The sequence below is a fragment of the Anarrhichthys ocellatus genome, unplaced genomic scaffold, assembly GCF_004355925.1.
Source record: "Anarrhichthys ocellatus isolate YVR2014 unplaced genomic scaffold, GSC_Weel_1.0 scaffold24, whole genome shotgun sequence".
Lineage (NCBI taxonomy): Eukaryota > Metazoa > Chordata > Actinopteri > Perciformes > Anarhichadidae > Anarrhichthys > Anarrhichthys ocellatus.
The window spans coordinates 365,474-385,730 of NW_022280054.1; the positions used below are offsets into that span (position 1 = coordinate 365,474).

Consider the following 20,257-nt stretch of genomic DNA (forward strand, 5'->3'; position numbering starts at 1 on the left):
TTTAATGATCTACTTTTACTACTATAGGTTTATTAAATTCTTATTTGTGTTTATGAAATTCTGACACAATCATGTTCTTTATTTCATGCATCCAAGGGAGAGCCGGTCATTCTCCTTCAACAAATGAACTGCAGATGAAAGAAAATGGTGATAAACAGAGAGCAGGACTTCCAGCAGGACCTTGATATCCTCTATTGGCTCTAATGGAATGCACTATTTTTACTGGGGCCATTAGGGCCCAAAGGACCACGAGGCATGGAAATAAATTGGTATAAAGAAAGGCAGCAGGGGACTCTTTTATTTTCACGGTCCTGGGTCACCCAGATCAGAAACATATGTTGTCATGTTTTCTTCGTGTTCAGTCAGTGGCGCCTATGGCTGCAACCTCTGGAATCACTAAATATGACAGGAAGCTGAGAGCACAGCGGTGGGCTGAGTGATTCTGACGTACAGAAGCACAGAAGCATGGGCGCAGTGCTTCTGTACGTCAGAATCACTGAGCCCTTAACAAAAAGAGGCAGAAAATGTGCACCGCCTTGTCCTGCTCCACCAGCCAGGTCACAAGCCTGCAGGGTATTTGCACTGGGAAATATCTTCATCAAATGATCTTTTTGAATGCAGGTTTCTTTTATTGATGTTAGTGCAATTTATTGTTCAGCCGGTCTTGCTTCAAGATGATACTAAACTATACTATTAAACAATGTTTAAAAACAGAATGGCTCACTTGCTCTGAGAACGTCAATTTACAGCCAAATTTGACATTTCAGTGATATTTCTATCAGTAGATTTGCAACTTGTAACACTGCATGTCTTTTCAGAGTGTGTGTTGTGGTTGTCTTGGCAGAATTATGACACTGTTGAACAATGTTACCATGTTAACCCGATCACTGCAATCAGAGGGATAAACAAAACAGTAAACAAATGAGTTTACAACTCTCTAGAATGACACTGTGTTTTCCGGGCATGTTTGTACATACCAAGAGTGAGCTCAGATTCACATGCGCTAACACGCTTGTGCATACAACTGCACCTCAACCGATGGACATAGACACAAATATATATATATATATATATATCCTCTTTCACAAGTCTCAAACAACAACATCAAAATGAGTAAAGGTGTGACAGACACGGGTAGAAACAATGGTCAGAATCAAAGATAAAGTAAAGCAGGTGAATGGAAAATATGAAAGAGTTGCTGGTCTGTTTTCTTCTCCCTGCAGTAAAAATAACTTGCAGTTGATCAGAAACTGACTCACAAGTTCCAGGCGGCAATAAAGAAGGGATGCATGAAAAAAGACAGGGGGGAAAGAACAAATTGTTACTACGTGGGAGAGTTTGAGCCTTGTACTCCGTCATTGTGTCGTGTTTTGTTGCATGTGGACCGTAAAGAGAGTAGGTTGAGTATGTTAAGCCGGTGCATTATTTACGAGCTCGATCGAAAGAAGATGTACACAGATCAGCATGCATGCACCAAAAATACATATACAAAGCAGTGGGTGCATTGCCGCTGAGGGCTTAATTGACTTCATATGTTCAACCATATTGTGCGCAGAAGTTATAACCTCCCCCTGTCTTTATTAGGAGTTACAGGCTATTTGTGCACACACAGTACACACAACACAACACAGATTATTTATTGTTTCTCATCAGATTACACAGAACAAATTTAGCAGATGTCTCACAACCTGACTGATAATGTGTGACAGATCTAACACCTTCTTGGCATTGACAGAAGAAGAAGAATTTGAATGTCCAACTACAATGTGCCATTCCTTCTCCTCACTCATAAAGCCCTCCACAATCAGGCCCCCTCCTACCTCACCGACCTGCTTCACCACCACACTCCATCCCGTCAGCTCCGCTCCTCTGATGCCAACCTCCTGTCTCTTCCACTCAGGACCAAGCACCAGACATGGGGTGACAGAGCCTTCTCCATATCTGCCCCCTCCCTCTGGAACTCTCCCCAAACACATCCGAGACTGCACTGACCTTTCCACATTCAAATCTCAAATCAAAACCCACCTGTTCAAAACTGCTTTTAATGTGTGACCACTATTGTGTATTTTATGTTTTTAGTGTATTGCTTTTATATATGATGATTTTAATGTAAAGTGTCTTTGAGTTTTATGAAAAGCGCTATATAAATAAAATGTATTATTATTATTATTATTATTTAATAATGCATTTAACATGCCTGAATTATTTGGTTTAGCAAAAACCTCTTCTCACTCTGTCTGATTTTCCTTTACTCTCTTTGTATTTTCATACACAAAGATCATATTGTCTATATTAGACAACCTGGGACAGATCAGACTTAAGGATGGACCTGCTCCAGAGCTGAGGCCAGTCTGTGTGAAACCACAGTGCAGCATTCAATGCCAGTAACCAATATATCAGAGTTACATACGTTTTTCATTGCACTCAAGAACCATGAAATATTTTGTCATAGTGATGTGACAGTTCAAATGTCAGACTCAGTGCTTCCTCAGAGAGCTTTTGTTCTCGGAGTAGTTCTGGTTTAGCCAGTGAGCTGACAACATGTATGCACTCTGTAGAGTTGTGCAATAGTGCCGAAATATGAAAAGACTGATGGTAGTGAGAATTAATAGCATATCTCCAATCAAACGCACAACCCCATTAAAAAAATGTTGATCTCTCAGTTTATCATTCCAGTGTGGAAATAGTCTAAATCCCACAAACAATGTTGGGCACTTACACCAGTTACATTATAATACATAGACTATGTTTCTCAGGCGTACAAGTAGGAATAACAATCATAGGTCTTACACCTTGGAGGTTTATAAGCAGACTTTAAGTGGAAGGCAAAATGATAGTTTAGCAACGCATACCGGGGTAAAAGTATTGTTTACAACTTTCTGTGTTGTTTACAACAGCGTGCTGGATTATTATCTGTCCTGACTGATAAATACACACACATACGTGCAAACTGTAATTAGTCCACTGACTGCTGCTGCCAGTCTACGCTGCAGACTCAGTGCCAGATTAAGGAAGGGTTGGGTGAGGGACATTGGAAACATGACAAAGTTCAGCACAGTTCAGCAGAGAACTCTTTTGAGGGAGCAAGTAAGTTAATTCCCCCCCACACTGAGTAGCAAAACCCTGTTTAATTCTTTGGTAAGCTCTGTTCTTTTGTATAGTCTTATGGCCAAAATCCAACCATCTGCTTTTGTTTTGTCTTGGTCTTGAAGACTATAATATGCACTGGCCCTCAAACACACAGTCGCCATTGACATTACAGTCATTAAAATGAGAATATCCTGCTGATCTGAGAGCTGGAAAACAAAGATCCATCATAAAGTCATCGAGCAGCCTGCACAGAATCTCCAGCATATGTTTACTATCGTGAGCATCCTCTGTGTAGCCAAAACTATTTTTCACCATCACTGTGATTTAAATGCTCACTCACACAGATGACAGTCAGGGATATATTTGTAAATCAGCAATGACTAGGTCAATGCCAAACAGCCATGTGAAACTATGGCTAAGCAGATAGCCCTGCGTTAGACTCAAGCTGTGAAAGGGTAACCATACACACTGCAAGACATACTACAGTTGGCCATTGACTGATGTGTGAGTCCATGATACAAAAGATAGATATGAGACTCATAAAGTAATCCTGCAGCGATGTATTAAGGGGATAGATATACATATATATATAGCTGGCGCATATCTCATTTTGATGTAGTAGTGGAACTAATTCAAGCAAACAAGTGAGGCATTAAATAGATTCACTCACACACCAACAGAAGGACTTGTCCACAGAAATGATCACACATGTTTCTGATCAGAGCATCCGAAGCCAACTGAGAGCAGAGGCTTACGTTCTCTAACAAAAGGTCAGTGTGCTACAGATACAGCAGGTATGGAGGCCTGGTCCAAATAACATTTGTATGTTTGATTCCAAACTGTCGTATGAAAGCATTTTTTAGATTAAACAGAAGTTCACTTGCTCTGTTGTGAGGGTAACAACAATTGGAAATTAAGGGTAGGTATTTAAAACTCGTTCATTCATCAGTACTTTGTTGTGAAATAAGTTCTTATTATATTATATTGTGAGCTTCCAGCCTGCCAGCCTCACAATAGTCATGGCATGACCTTAAAAGGCCAAAGGTCACAACAGACTCACGACAAACAGCTGTTAACATGTTTGACTAATGTCACATTGTTCAGACGTGTAAACTGGGCTCCTTTTCATCAGTACCGTTGAGAGTTTATGAAACCTGACTGTGTGCCGGAGTGAAGTCACAGAACTAAATTCCATTAACTAGATTGCTCTAAAACTCACACAACACACAAACTTTCTCACACACACACACACACACTACTGATAAAAACAAAGACAAAATATATCTGATTATATTCCAAACATAAACACATGCAGTCCTTTTTTGTTAATGCAGTGTCATCGAGAGCCATTGCATTAGTTTAGGACTTCATACCCATTTTACCGATTTGACACGTGGCTACAAGCACAAACAACAATCACATGTTTTCATGCTAGTGGTGATTTTTGCATGTTACTTGATGAAATGGTGGAGGGACCGCTTCCAGCCCAGGCCTGGAATTGTTTACTGAACAGTTAATAAACCAAATTGTTGCTGGCATTTTCTCCTGCATCTTTCGTAGAACGACTTTCATAGTAAAGAAAAAATAAACTACCCAAATGTGGGCTTACAAAACAAATCTTCTAACTCCCTTCATGTACTACAAAGTAACTTTGATGCTTGCGTCCCTATCCAAACTGTTAAAGATGTTTTCTCTGTTTGTTTACCACTCTGTGAAACATGCTGCTGACCTAAAACTGATGATTGGATGTTTAAACTTCCGTGACGTGTCAGTTTAGATACTTAGTTGCTTAGTTACTTTTTTACAGCGACAATAGTAGTTTAAATTAAACTTTAACCATGAGTTTACATAAAGGGAAATGAGTTTCTGTAGATCACAAATACGTATATATGTGTGGAATCAGAAATATTAATACATGTGAAGCAAAGAAACAGAGGTGTGCTGAATTTTTAAGAGAGAATTCCACACGTGAGGAAAAACATGTCAAGGATGTTGAAAGAGGGTCTCATGTAAGGCGATATTTTTTCCAAACCACACTATTCCTGTCATTCGCCTCCCACAGAGGTGGGCCCCCGGTGTTAACCGAGTGTGAGGAGCTGAGGCCAATGGTGTATGTGTCTTCAGATTCCTCAGAGCCTACCAGCTAGCTGTGACTTTTAACAGCCGACCTGTTCCTCCACACGCCCTTTTAGACAACACTGAGAGTAGAGAAGAAGAGAGAAATATCAGTTCATCATTTCCCACTATCAAACAGCAAGCTGCAGAATCAAAGACATTTAAAAACCACCAGGAATCACAATTTTACCTCCAGAAACTTTTAAGCATTGTAGCTTGAAGAATAATACAGCTGCCCTTATAGTAGTCCGTCATCATAGTTTCCTTTGCATGAAAAACAACGGCTCTGATTCAACTTTGTGATCTGGAGAATCACAAACAAGCAAATCATTTTGTAGAGGCCACATATGCACATGCAATCACACACACAAAACTTGCTGCAAACTATGCTCGTCCCACCGTCTCCTTGACCCTCTGAGCCTCTTGTCTGTCAATTTGACATCTCTAAGAAGAGGTTGAACTCTTCTTTCAATGAGGACTTGGATCAAGACATAATCAACTCTACCATGTGCCGTCTTCACAAAAATTCTGCTCTATTAGCAGAACAAATCCACTTTGATTGGGATTTATAAATAAGCATGAAATCCTGCATAATCGAATTAGGTCCTGTTTGTATTAAGATTATTTTAGCGAGGAGAATTGAAAATCCCTAACACCGACGTTCATGAAAGTTGGTAACTGTATCGTGTGTGGCTGTCAAAAAGTCTCTGTCAACATAGGATTAATAGTCTTCTCTCGTCACTGTTGGTAAATCAAGAGCAACACGTTTACGAGAATGTCTTACCCCAGTGACTGTTGCAGTACTCTTCACTAGTAAGAGTAACAACAGCTAGAGCTAACCAATTGTACTTCTTGGTTTCTGGGTGAAAAACATGACACGACATCTGATTCAGGCATCAGTGACAAAGAGAAGAGAGGAGGTGTTGTTGTCCACATGTGGTGGTGTGTTGTCCAGATGTTCAAGTGAACAAGCCTGTGACCCTAAATAACTGATCAAGGCATCCCTGTAAACCCCATTCTATGCAAATTATTAGTCTACCGACACATGTTTTTATCAGTAGTGTCTGTGTGTGTGTGTGGATGCATGTATTAGTGTCCAAAGTGTGTGTATGTTTGTTGATGTTTAATGGTGTGGATGCAGGATGTGGTGAACCAGCAGCTTTGTGAGAATGAATGTAGTATTTGTAGGCTAAAACACACATTGTATGATTTACCGACAGCTTCTTCATGAATACTGTTTACAAATGAATGACTCAGATATGTTGATGGAAAACACTCACAGTGAGTCACCCACATTGGAGGACATGCAGAATTTAAACTGGAGATCATTGTTGTGGAAATTGGATCATTGTATCTGCCAATTTAAGAATTTGGGGTGCTTTATGACACTATATCAAAAGAATGTACCCTAGTCTGTGTTTCAGATTTCCAGCTTAGAATTTATCATTATTTATACAAACTGACTTAAAGGTTTCGGATGTAAAAGTCAAAAAGAGACAGACTTGCCCTCTAACATATCTGAGACGGTTACTTTACCACTAACAGCAGCATGCAAAGGAAAAGTCTTCGCCTCCAGATATGTGGATTCAGGGACTCAAGGGGACTCTTGGAATTCTGCAAACCAGTCAGAAGGATTTGGATTTTGAAAAAAGACAAAGCAACTGTTTGTTTTTTTCATAAACTAAACACACAGATATAAACAAGGGAATAAAATGGCCCATTTTGTGGGAAAGAAGAAAGTAAAATGCTTATTGACATAATCTGTTACACATGTCCCTGACCATTGTGACTGAATGGTGCTTTCACCTGACACAGACAATATTAACAGTTTGTGGCGTAGACAATCTTGTGGCACTTTTCATACCATGTCCAAATTAAATCATGTATTATTATGATAGAGAGCCAAGATCAAGCATGCATTATCTTCTTCTAAGAAGATATTATATTTTATAATTGCAATTAATAAGCTTGTCACCAGCAATTAAGTCGAGGAAGGACTTTGTTTTGTTTTTTATGACGTTTAACTGCCAATCAGATGAGTGGTATTTCCATCATCAACACCTGCCTGAGTATTTCATGGTTGCAGTTACTCTAGGAGTGCATGAGAGCAGATTACAGGGGGGCGGAGGAGACCAACGTGTGCGCTCAACTGCAGGCGCTCACACAGAAATGACTCCCGTCCCTCTGCGCCTCAGACACAGACTCGTTGAGGAATCGAACTGAAGAAATACTGAAACTGAATGTGATCCTGACAAGCTTCCATCCAGATTTTTACGCCATTACAAGTGCAGCAGTTTTCTACAGATGTTCAAGAGCAGTGAAGGAACACGTAGGTATATTTTTTTCTCCCCTCTTATCAATACGGTAGTTATTAGCCTACTATTGGTAAAGCCTAGTAAGAGAATATTTGTCATATTTGCATACAATTTAGCATATGTAATTTCTTGTTTGACGTAAATACCACCTTAACTATGTGTGCTCTGTATCAAAAGACCTGTTTAATTCATATGAATAATTATATATTAACATGCAAATATTACGAGCTGTAAAAAAAGTTGAGTGACATAATGCAAAGTTACAGAAATAAATCTATCTATCTATTATTATATTCATATTTGGAGTAAGTTAATGCTGTGCGGTTTTTTCCAGGTGGGTTTCATTAACGTTTCAAGACAAAATCTAATCCCCCCCCTGTCCGTGCAGCCGAAGCCCCATCCCCGTGAACAATGAGTGCGTGTGGCTGCGGCGCTCCATACCAGCGGAGGTGGCTGCTGAAGGCTCTGTTGTTCTTGGCTGCTGTGCTGCCGACGAGCGGCGACTGCCCCAAATCATGCATCTGCAACGTTCCCACTGAAGTGCATTGCACCTTCAGATACCTGACCGCAGTACCTGACCACATCCAGCCAGCTGTGGAAAGAATTAACCTCGGGTGAGCTTTCGCTTTATTTTCCAGCTTTTAACAGAGTGGAGAATGCAGGTAATTTACTCTAGAGGAGGATTGTATCGAAGGATTTAAACCGCTGACTGTACAAGCAGGAACAACATTGCAATTAAACTAATGGCAGGTACTGCCTTTTCAGAGTTTAAACTTAAATCTGTAAGCCATCACTGGTAGTAAAATAAGTAACTGCCTATATTGAAATAAAAATGTAAATGACCATTACCATAGCTATACCACAACATTTACATTTGTACCTTTAGCTTGCTTCTGTGATATAAGTTTTTATAATTTTTATTTGTTCTTTAACTGTGGAGACCTCACCTAAATCCCAATGTAACTCCACCCAAATTAAACCTGAGGGGAGGTGTAATCCATCAATTCAACTCAAAACACCTATGTGGGAGTGCAATGAGTGTATCTCCTTATACTCCAAACCAAATCCTCGTAGAAGCATTGATATTAACACACTATTATAATTACTAGTTAGTTTCTAGTAATGATGGATCCTTATACACAAAAAAGTTGACATAAATATGAATAAATATATCATTAATAAAAAAGTACGTTATAATAATATCCTGTCTAAGGAAGTGATGATTCATTTAACAAATTGCTTCCCTGGAATCAGTAACAAGTATACAAATCTGCATTATACCCAATATTAAAGGTAATACATAAATATGATTTTCCCACAAAGGTGTTTTCTTTTAATAATCTGAGTTGACCTCTCATGACTGTATATATGTGTATATGTGTATATAGAATGTGCTTAATTGACGTCTCCCAAACTTTTTTTACATGTTAGGGCTGAAAAGCTTGACGTTGTTAATGTTTCTTGTAAGAACATGCATTACGCTGACATCATCAATTATGTACCAGCATAGCTCTCTCATCTTTAACCTGAGCAGAGGTCGAATCTGGAAGAGTAATTAAAAACACTTGTGTGGGTGTAGAGGGATTTAAATGTGCTTTAAATCAAACATGTTCCATAAAATAGTATGTGGTACATTTGATCTGATAAACTGAAATCTGTTTTTCGTTTCTCTGCTTTTAGGTACAACAGTATATCTGTCTTGAGAGAAAATGATCTTTCGGGACTTGAGAACTTAGAATTGTTGATGATGCATAGCAACACCATCCACAGTATTTACGACAGAGCCTTCCAAGATCTCAAGTCCTTACAGGTAAAATCATGTGTTTGTCAGTCTCTTATGTACAGACTTCAGCCTTTCTTGTAATATTGGAATATACAAGTTTGCTGTACTGGAATATCAAAAGCATGTAATGGTGTGAAAAACCTGCCAGTATACAATGGTTCAGTTCAATACTTGTACATGCATGACACACAAATATCAACAATGTGCAATTTTACTTCCACTGATAACAAATAACTGAAAAATCAACTGATGGACAAATCATGAGTACAATATAACAGCAGTGACATCACATCAGTACCACAAGCTACAAACTCAGATATTTTGGAGCTGCTCAACTTTTGTCTTGCAAAGTCCTCACAAAAAACACCACAAGCTTCACAATGAGAGAATTATTGTGGACTTTATATTCATTTTATATAAAGGAAGCTCTCCAATAACTGTTTGGTCAAACTTTTACATGCTAAATTAACCACATTCAAATTATTCTTCTGGTCATCATTTCATTGTGTAAATAATGTGCTGTTGGGTGTTATGATAATATATGATAAATACTGTTTAATAAACCCAAGTCACCAGTCTTTTGAAACCATCTCCAACTTGTCAATCACGTTCTCACAGGTCCTGAAGATGTCCTTTAATAAAGTAAAGGAAATCAAGAAAGAGACATTTAAAAGCCTGGACAATCTGCTCAGAATCCACATGGACCACAACCACATTGAGTTCATCAGCCCAGAGGCTTTCTACGGCCTAACCAAACTACAGATGGTCCACCTGGAGGGTAACCACCTCCAGCAGCTCCACCCAGACACGTTCATCACACTGAGACACAGTCAAGTATTCAAGGTGTCCTCTGTGAGAACCATCCACCTGTCGGAAAACCTTCTCACCACTCTGCCTGAAGACATCTTCTTGGGCTGCAGCCAGTTAGAGAGCCTCTTCCTTCATGGCAACCCATGGACATGTGATTGTCGTATGAAGTGGTTCTCAGTGTGGGCACAGAGGAACACAGGTGAGGAGTGTGTGTTGAAAGAACCACCTTTTGGCAATCTAAACATTTTTGTGTGCGTGAAGCTGCATTTATTAGCAGCTTTAGTAAGCCACATCTGGTAACTGGTTGGTAACTGCAATAGTACTTTAATAGGTTATTGTGCTCAGACTTAAAGTGGCATGTTTTTCTCCTGTGAGGTAATAGTGTTTGGATTTGTATCCAAAGCACGAAAGGCACATCCAAGAAGGGAAACATAAATCTTTGCAAAGATGTCACTGGAGGCAGGGGTTTTCTCATATTGAGGGCTACAGAAAACACTAAAGACACAGAGGAACGAAAGTTATATCCTCGATTCATGACTTGGCTAATGTAAAAGTCAACTCCTAAATTATACTTCTGGATGATGGTGTTCTTTTCTGGATCACAAGTTTTACTGATCAGTTTTGGTTTGGCTGGCCCATAATGTGGAAACTGTAAATAATCTTTTCTTACATGCAACCAACTAAACGTGACACCACTTTATTGAAATGTTTCCAGGTGTGCTGAAATGCAAGCGAGACAGGAGATATCCCAGAGGCCAGCTGTGTCCTGTTTGTGAAAATCCTGCCCCTTACCACAACAAACCTCTATTCCTCCTCTCCGGTGATGCCTTCACTTGTATCAAACCCTGGATCCAACCCCATCTAAAGCAGAAAAACATCAGCCTGGATGAGGGGGACTTTACTCCAGTTTCCCCCAAGGATTTCATTGCCCCATTAGGATCCATACAAATGAACCTGACTGACCATTTTCACAATGATGCCAGCCTATCCTGCACTGTCCAGAGGCCCTCTACTTTTGAAAACCTAACACAAACCTTGGAGGAGGAGGAGGGAAACAATGCCGCTGTGCTTACTGCTGGCATAATTGCATACTTGGTGTGTAACATTGACTATGAGCACGTACAGCAGCTGTGGCATATACTGGCCACCTACAGTGACTCTCCCATGACACTTGAGAGAGGCTTAATGCTGGCTAGAAGACCAGAAATGGTGTACAGGTATAGTCAGATAAAAATAAAGGAAGGAGAGGAAGGAATTTACACAAACATTGTGGCTGAGATTAAAGCCTCCCCTGAATGGTTGATGCAGGGAGAGATGAGCTTCCAGCTTGACCGCACTACTACCACTTTCTCTACTCTGCACATTAAGTACCAGTCTGTGATCAACCTACGTGTGGAAAACACTTCACCTAAGAGGGGCCGCTATTCCTGGACCATGATCAAGCGAGATAATCAAACCAAGACTGAGCATACTGTACTTACAGGTGGGAGTTAGAGATCAATGCTTATTTGACCTTCACTTCAGTCTTCATTCATACCTATAATTAAACTCTTAACTGATGATAAAAATCTACTGACAAGAATTACTGTAATAAAATATATATTTTATTTTTAACGTAGGTGGTGTGGTGCAATTGGACTGTCAAATCTGGGGTGAGCCAAAGCCTTTGTTGGAGTGGATTTTACCAGATGGAAATAAGGTCAGAGCTCCTTATTCCAGTGAGGACGGAAGGCTCATAATCACTGCTGAAGGGAAGCTCACTTTACGGGGTGCAGATGCTTCAGAAACTGGTCTCTACTGGTGCATCACCACAAACTACCTGGATGCAGATATCCTTGCCTTTCGAGTGACAGTCCTGTCACCTGATGTGGAAGAAGCTGAGGTCAACGGTGTCCAACTCTCACAGCCACTGGGTGAAAATCTGTTTTTAGACTGTAGCTCCACAGGAAGTCCTGAGGTCTCAGTCCAGTGGGTACTCCCTGACCACTCAGTACTTGACAAGTCTCATGGGAAAAGGAAAGTGTTTGACAATGGAACCTTGCTGATTCAGGGTCTCACAGCGAGGGACAGGGGATTTTATAGGTGTTTGGTCTCTAATTACCTGGGAGTTGATCTGCTTGTGTCTCAGGTGACAGTGACTGGAGAAACATCAAAGGTGACAGTTTCGGACAGTGAGGGATCAGGGGTAGAAATGGAAGACACGTTTGACCCTAGCTTGACTGAAAACACAATCACCCTCAATGAGATCCCCTCTTCCAGTCCCTCTGACAGAACTAGTCAGGAATCTAAGACCATAACCTCAGATCGACCTTACCCTAGAATTGGGTCAAAGGGTAGAGTAGGTGTTGGAGGTAGACTGGGACAGAGAAGGAGGGGGCCAATCACCAACAGACGCATCTGGAGTAGTAGGGTGTTTGATAAAGCTTCCAGGAATGTGGACCCACTGCAGTTTGCTGCATTTATGAAAAAGGCTCAACATGGATCAAGAATAAAGACTGGCACAGAGAAAGAGGGGGTAAAATATGAAAACTCAAACACTGCTCTTGCTGGTGATAGTGAAATCGGCTCTGGTGAGGATCATCATGAAGATCATCTCAACATTGTGCCAATAATGGTCAAACCAACAACAGACAATCCACAGAAAGGTGGACTATTTGGACAAGAGAACAGGAAACCTGAAACTATAACAACCACACAGACAGCTCATGGTAGTAACGTAGCAACAATAGGGGCACATCAAACTGTTGGCTTGGAAACCACAGTCAGTAATCATTTTGAATTAAATCAAGTGATAAAAAACACAAATACACCTACAACAGAGTCATATATGCAGTCAGATTCTACACCAATCAAGTCCACATTCACACACCATCCAACAGAAAAAAAGGAAAGTCAAAATGATGCAGTAACACCATACCACACAATTTCACACAACACGGGACTCTCTAGTTTTGATGAGACAAATGATTTTTATGCCCTGGAAAGAACTACTAAGCCGGGCTCTAACAGGAGCCCAGTCACTCTCCAACTTACTGTAACAAACACGTCACAAGAAACTAAGCTCCAATTCTCAGGTGAACAACCTGGAGAGCCAGAGACGTCCACTGGGGGGGCGCTATCATTTCACACAGACCCCTATGTCACTCCAATGAGGGATGGCCCAAGCCCAGGGGAGCTAGTTGTTTACACATCCACAGACCCAGAAAGCCAGACGACATTCACAGCCGTCACCACCACCGAGAGACAAGAAGATGAGATAACCTTCCACACTACCCAAACAATCAAATCCCCACATCTGCCTGCAGGATCCACCATCATCTCCAGGCAGCAGATACATATTATCCCGCGAAAAAACAGCAGAGGAGGGGGGCGCAGAAGAACCTTCCAAGGCCGCAGGAGAATCATTAAACCCAACAGGATCACTGACATACAGTCTTTCATCAATAAACTTCAAAAGCCCTCATCGATGAAGGAAGGGAACGCCACGGTGCCTTATAGAATTGAACTGACCACAGGTAAGCCAGTTTGTTTTGTAAGCAAATAGAGCCATTGTTAATTTTTTTATTGCTTCATTAGTTTGTGCTTCTTTAGGTGATATTTTGTGCTATCTGTGTCTACTTTTCCTTTTGTTCTTTATTTTTCACTTCAGACTGTGATTGTGATGAAGACAAAAAGAAGACAGCAAAGAAGACAGCAACCACTGATCTGCAGCCGGTCACACCTACAGTTTCCTCCAGTTCATCTTTACACAGAACAGAGAGACCTGCCTCTACTCAAAATACTGCAGCTTCTACCACAACATATTACATCACTTCAAATGCTGCCTTCATCCATACAGAGTCAAGGCAAGAGGTTTCCAGTGGCTTCATAACATCTGCTGATGCCCCTGAGTTTGACCCTACAATTGATCCACTTTTGACCTCGAATAAAGAACCATCAATCTCCACCACGACCACGACTACAACCGTCTCTAAGGTTATTAGAGGAAGAATTCCATGGAACAGGCTGTTTGGTGGCAGAGAAAGAGAAAAGATACTTGGCAGACTGAGGGAGCCTTCTTTCACCCAAAAACACTCAACTACAGCTGAGACAACAACAATGACCCCAACCACCACCCCGGCAGCTATTCCCACCACAAACTTACTTTCTGAACCTAGGACTCTGGCCCCACCCAGACACACAGGGAGCAAGGAGGGTTCATTAGATGATGACTATGGATATTTTTCCTCTGCAGATTTAGAGTTCACAACACTGCGACCCAGCTTTCACCATTTAACTCCTACCAGCCCATCCTATTACTCCAAGTCTGCTACCACTGCTGAAACACCACCAGAATCACAGACTCTCCCTTCCCCACCTACTGTCCAACCACCCTCAATTGAAAATCCTGATGAAGCATTATCATCTGGGTCTGGGGGACTACCTGATAATTGGTCTGTAATCAGACAGAGGCCTGATGGGTCAAGAGGGCGACAAGGGCGGAGAAGGAGACCCTTTAATGGTAGGAGACCCTTCAACAAACCTACAATCACTAGATTACGCCCTGCTACCACAACTGAGGCTTCAATCACAACTATGGAAACTGCAATGAGGACAACCACACTATCACAAAGGACTGTTTCACTCTACAAGCCCATTTACACACCATCTAGGCAAGAGGACAGAACTCCGGTAGTTGTTTCCACTGACCAAACGTCAAAGGAAGAGAATGACTTATATGAGGAATTTGACTGGAACACATCTAGTGGTTTACGAGCCTATACCACAACCAAGACTCCTCTGATCTATTCAACCACATTTAACCCCACCACCACATTCATACCAATCACCACAAAAGGGCCTTACACAACAGCTCGGACCAAAGTCCACAGCAACATCAGACCGCCAACACAGAGGAACAGTGATCACACCACTCGTGGGCCACCAGTGAGGAGAATCAGACCTACTGCGCAGATAAGTAGTGCCAGAAACAGTGCAGGTAAAGGCCTTCACACAGTGACCATTGTTTCAGCTGTGCAGAGATACATCAATACCCCTGCCCCATACAACAACATAGGCACACAAAAGGCCATCTCTAGTGTCTATAATCATGTGGCTGGCAATGAAGCTACAAGTGCCAATATTGCTGGCTTCGAACCCACTCCAAATGTCAAGACAAGTAAACCAAAGATAGTTGGGGGCATTGCAGCCAGCTTCACTGTGTTATCCAATTCAGATGCTTTCCTGCCATGTGAGGCTGTTGGAAACCCTCAGCCAGCTATAACCTGGAAGCGCTTCCCCTCAACCACAGGTACAAAAACAATTTCATTCACTTTCATCATTTAGAAAAACAAAACAAAAACAACTCAAAAGCCATGGGAAAACTGCATCCTTTCATTTTTACATTTAAATATAGGAATGAAATGAAATATCAGGCAACTGTCATGTTTTTTCAGAGGTTCTGAAATGGTAAAACATCATTCAAACTCGAAAACAGGCGATGATGTATTCAGGCAATCGGCTTGAAGTTGGTGTTTAAGACATTTAACACAATCTTGAGAGGTACTCAGCAGTGTGTGTACTGGTAGTTTTGTAAGCTGTGATAGCCAAACACAACATCCAAAACAAGCTGTGATATCAGTAGCGGCCCATACTGGCCGGGGGCCAATTAAAAATAGTGAGTCAGGGGTCAGCAAGTAGTCAAAGGCAGCATACAGTAAATCAGGCAATAAAAGGTGTTTTTAGAAAGGGTGAGTCACCGCAATCACAAGGGTTCATTAAGCATGCAGCCATAATTCGCCACCCAAAATATTCTGCAGTTTGCTGCAGCAGAATGTGAGATATGGACAGACACAGGGGTGCAACATTTTTCTGACATGAAATTCCTTTTCTCTCTCCCTCAGGTACCACTGTTACCGTCAAGGGGAGGATGGGAAAGTTTGAGGTGTTGAGCAATGGCACACTGTCGATCCAGAATGCCAACATAAAGGACCGTGGGCAGTACCTCTGTCTAGCTGAGAATGATTATGGATCAGATAAACTTCTTGTCACCCTCTCTGTGGTGACCTACCCCTCACGCATCTTGGAACCAACAATGCGTGATATAAAGTCTCATGCAGGAAACAATGTTGAGATGACATGTAAAGCAGAGGGTCGGCCGACACCCATGATATCCTGGATCCTGGCCAACCAAACCCAGGTCAGGGGTCAAAACACAGAGAAAGGAAGGGTATCAGTATCTACTGATGGGACTCTGGTTATTGAGCAGGTGTCTGTTTATGACAGAGGTCATTACAAATGCATCGCCAGCAATCCAGCTGGAGCCGATACTGCTACAGTCCGACTGCAGGTGGTGGCAGCTCCCCCAGGTATCGTGGAGGAGAAACGGCAGCAGGTTTATGTGGGTGTAAGCCAAAACTTGTGGCTACCCTGCACTGGCCAAGGCAGCCCTCAGCCTACTATTCACTGGGTCCTCCATGATGGGTCAACGGTACGATATAACAGACCTGCCAGTGACACAAGGATATCAGTGTATAGGAATGGAACCCTCCGCATTAAGGATGTGACTCAAGAAGACAGCGGCAAGTATGAATGTATTGTTACCAGCTCGACTGGCTCAGAGAGAATGGTTGTGACTCTGACAGTAGAGAGGCAAGAGTCTGCACCTCAAATAATGGAGACATCAAAGCGTGTAACAGCGTTGTTCTTTGAGGACCAGCTGAGACTAAACTGTTCAGCTACAGGAGACCCTAAGCCCAGGATCATCTGGAGGCTGCCTTCTAAAGCTGTAGTGGACCAGTGGCACAGGTAAAAAAGCTTCAATCAGTGGCAGAAATGCAGACCTGGCAGTCATGTGTGTGTATTTTCTGCGGCACTGCCAAGATGTGGATGCAATGACAGACGAGCAGAACAATACATGATTAAAAAAATGTAGACTTATCCGACTGTAATAGGGTCCAGGGGGATTCTCCCCGTGAATTATTTTGATAAACAAACTCTATTTTTATCCAGTAATATGAAAATGATTTCCTATTATTATGGAGATGACTGTGATTTGTGACAGCAAAATTCTTGCCATCAGACCATTATTTTTATAAGATACGTTAGTAACAACACACAAACAGAGATACTACTATATGAACTCTGTAGTGGATATATTACGGTAAGTACTAGCATAGCTCTCAAAAAGTATAGCCCAGGAATTAAAGTATTTTCAGAATTATCTAAATAACAATTGTATAACAGTTAAGAGACTCATACAATGACAATATGTACATTATTTGTCCTTGTCATGCACTATAGTGAATGGTGCTCACTTGTTTTTGATCAGGCATTTTTCCTGTCCTCTCCAACTTCTAAGTCTCTTTACTGTTCTGTCATGTATCTTTGCAGGATGGGCAGCAGAATTCAGGTCCTGGATAATGGCACTCTTATTATTGGCCTTGTGAGTGATAAAGATGCTGGACACTATCTCTGTGTGGCACGAAACAAAATTGGTGATGATCTCCAACTCATGAAGGTCAGTGTGTCAATGAAGCCAGCCAAGATAGACCCAAAGCTCTATGGAAAGAAGCAGGTACCTTATGGTAAAGACTTTAAGGTTGACTGTAAAGCCTCAGGAGCACCAAAGCCAGAGATCTCCTGGGGATTACCAGACGGAACAGTGGTCAACAGTGCTCTTCAGTCTGATGCCAGCAGTGGAGGACGACCACGGCGCTATACACTTTTTGACAATGGAACTCTCCACCTAAACCAGGTACGCAATGGCATGTGATCTTCCTTAATGAAACATAAAAACCTTTTTTTTTAAGTTTTACGTGACTGTTATGTTTCTCCAGGTTGGTATGTCAGAGGAAGGAGACTACACCTGCTATGCTGAGAACCAGGTGGGCAAGGATGAGATGCATTTTCATATCACTGTGGTCACTGCTGCCGCCAGGATACGTCCAACTAGCCAGACATATGTCAGGGTGAAGCCTGGAGGGAAGATCCGCTTTGACTGTGAAGCACTTGGGGAGCCCAAACCGAAGATCTTGTGGATGCTGCCTACTAACGATGTCATTGCAGCATCTAATGAACGGTACCTAATGCACGTCAATGGCTCTCTGGATATCAGGGATGTGAAGCTTATCGATGCTGGGGAGTATGTCTGTATGGCTCGAAACCCTGCTGGAGAAAACAGAAAAGTCTACAAGCTTGATATTGAAGGGAACCCACCAGTGATCAATGGCTACCGTCAGAACAGGACTGTTATCAAAGATGTAGCTGCTAAATACTCCAGGAAATTTATAGACTGTAAGGCTGAGGGCGATCCCATGCCTAGTATCACTTGGATTATGCCTGATAACATCTTTCTGAAAGCACCATACTATGGCAGCAGGATTAATGTCCACCATAATGGGACATTAGAGATTCGCAACGTGCGGCCGACTGATACATCTGAGTTCATCTGCATGGCAAGGAATGATGGAGGAGAGGCAGTAATGGTAGTGCAGCTGGAGGTGAGCAGTATACTCAGGAGGCCGATCTTCAAGAACCCCTTCAATGAACGTATTGTGTCTCGGATTGGGAAAACCACAGTTCTAAACTGCTCTGCTGATGGATACCCAGTGCCGGACATCACTTGGACTTTGCCTAATGGGACACGGATCACTAGTGGCCACCACCTAGTTAGAAGTGGGACTTTAGTCATCTACAACTCTGGTAATGAAGATGCTGGGAAGTACCGCTGTGGTGCAAAGAATTTCATTGGTTATATAGAGAAGCTAATCATTTTGGATGTCGGTCAGAAGCCTTACATCCTGACAAGGCCTAGGGGCATCATACGCAGTGTATCTGGAGAACCTCTTTTCCTTCATTGTTTATCTGATGGGAGTCCTAGACCCAAAATCCACTGGACTATTGCCAGTGGCCACACTCTTACTCGGCCTCAAGTCCTCGGGCGCTACCAGTTACTAGAGAATGGTACTTTGGTTGTTCAGGATACAACTCTCCACGATCGAGGGAACTACATTTGCAGGGCTCGGAGCGATGCTGGAGAGGCTGTGCTCACTGTCCCTGTTATTATCATTGCATACCCTCCACGGATCACATTAGGGCCACCTCCAAGTGTAAGAGCACTGACCGGGACACCTATCCAGCTCAACTGTGCCGCCATTGGGATTCCCAAGCCTGCGATCACCTGGGAGTTGCCCAATCGTTCAGTTCTGTCAGCGGCAGAACAGGGCCGCCCTATGGGTAGTGAACTGCTCCACCCTCAGGGCACACTTATCATTCAGAGGCCCAAAGCATCAGACTCTGGCACATACAAGTGCCTGGCCAAGAACCACCTGGGTACAGACTCAAAGATCACATATGTACATATATTCTGAGAAAAAGGCAAAACTGAGAGAGGACGGTGGCATATCCTAACATAAATATTAACTAACACTGAGTCACTTGTGTTTGGGAGTCACAGTGTATGTTTTCTCACATGTGGATTTGTGAGGATCATGGCTTGTGGAATATTATTAAAAAAGTGATATATGTGGAGTTGAAAAACAAACAAGAAGAGAAAGGAAACAGACATTTTACAGGGAAAGTCATGTTTTTCTTAGCTGGAAAACCCAGCCTGGGGCAAGAAAGTTGTTATTGTAACTTTGTAACTTGGGGTCTGGAAAAGGTGGTTCTCATTTAGGGTGGTTCTCATGGGAGCAAAAGCACCAGTGCATACTGTCAAACTTAATGTAATTTCTCTGACCAGGCGTTGCTAGCCGCATATAGGTATACTATTACATCACATACAGAGAAAGAAAATCGATTGTTTTAGCAGATTAAAAGAAAGAAAGAAAAGGCTCCCAAGAGGCTTTTAATTGCCTTTTACATTGGCCAGTGGTTGTTGCTGTCATGACACATTGCTTTGTCCTCTTAGAGCAAATGGAAACAACATCAGGCAGAATAGATAGTAAATATTTTTCATGAGCAATTTATTTAATTTTACTGTGGAAGAAAATTGATATGACAAAAAATCTATGAGGCTTGTTTTACACTGGATACATATCTGCATGGACAGTACAGTGCTTTATATCACATCTGATGTCTTTATTATACTTTATTTTTATAACAGTTTAAAGCTGATTCTTTTATGTCTATATGCAGTTCAGTTCATTGGTCAGAAACACACTAT

General features: G+C 41.8%; 1 protein-coding gene across 1 annotated transcript; it reads left to right on the forward strand.

The window, feature by feature from the left end:
• Positions 1 to 7,931: 7,931 nt before the first annotated feature.
• igsf10 (immunoglobulin superfamily, member 10) lies at positions 7,932 to 19,487 on the forward strand. Its single transcript, XM_031860538.1, has 9 exons — positions 7,932 to 8,134; positions 9,201 to 9,330; positions 9,922 to 10,312; positions 10,829 to 11,596; positions 11,733 to 13,628; positions 13,763 to 15,403; positions 15,996 to 16,899; positions 17,485 to 17,848; positions 17,931 to 19,487. Exons 1-9 carry the CDS (start codon positions 7,932 to 7,934, stop codon positions 19,461 to 19,463), a joined length of 7,830 nt encoding a protein of 2,609 aa, XP_031716398.1. The 3' UTR covers positions 19,464 to 19,487.
• Positions 19,488 to 20,257: the final 770 nt, after the last annotated feature.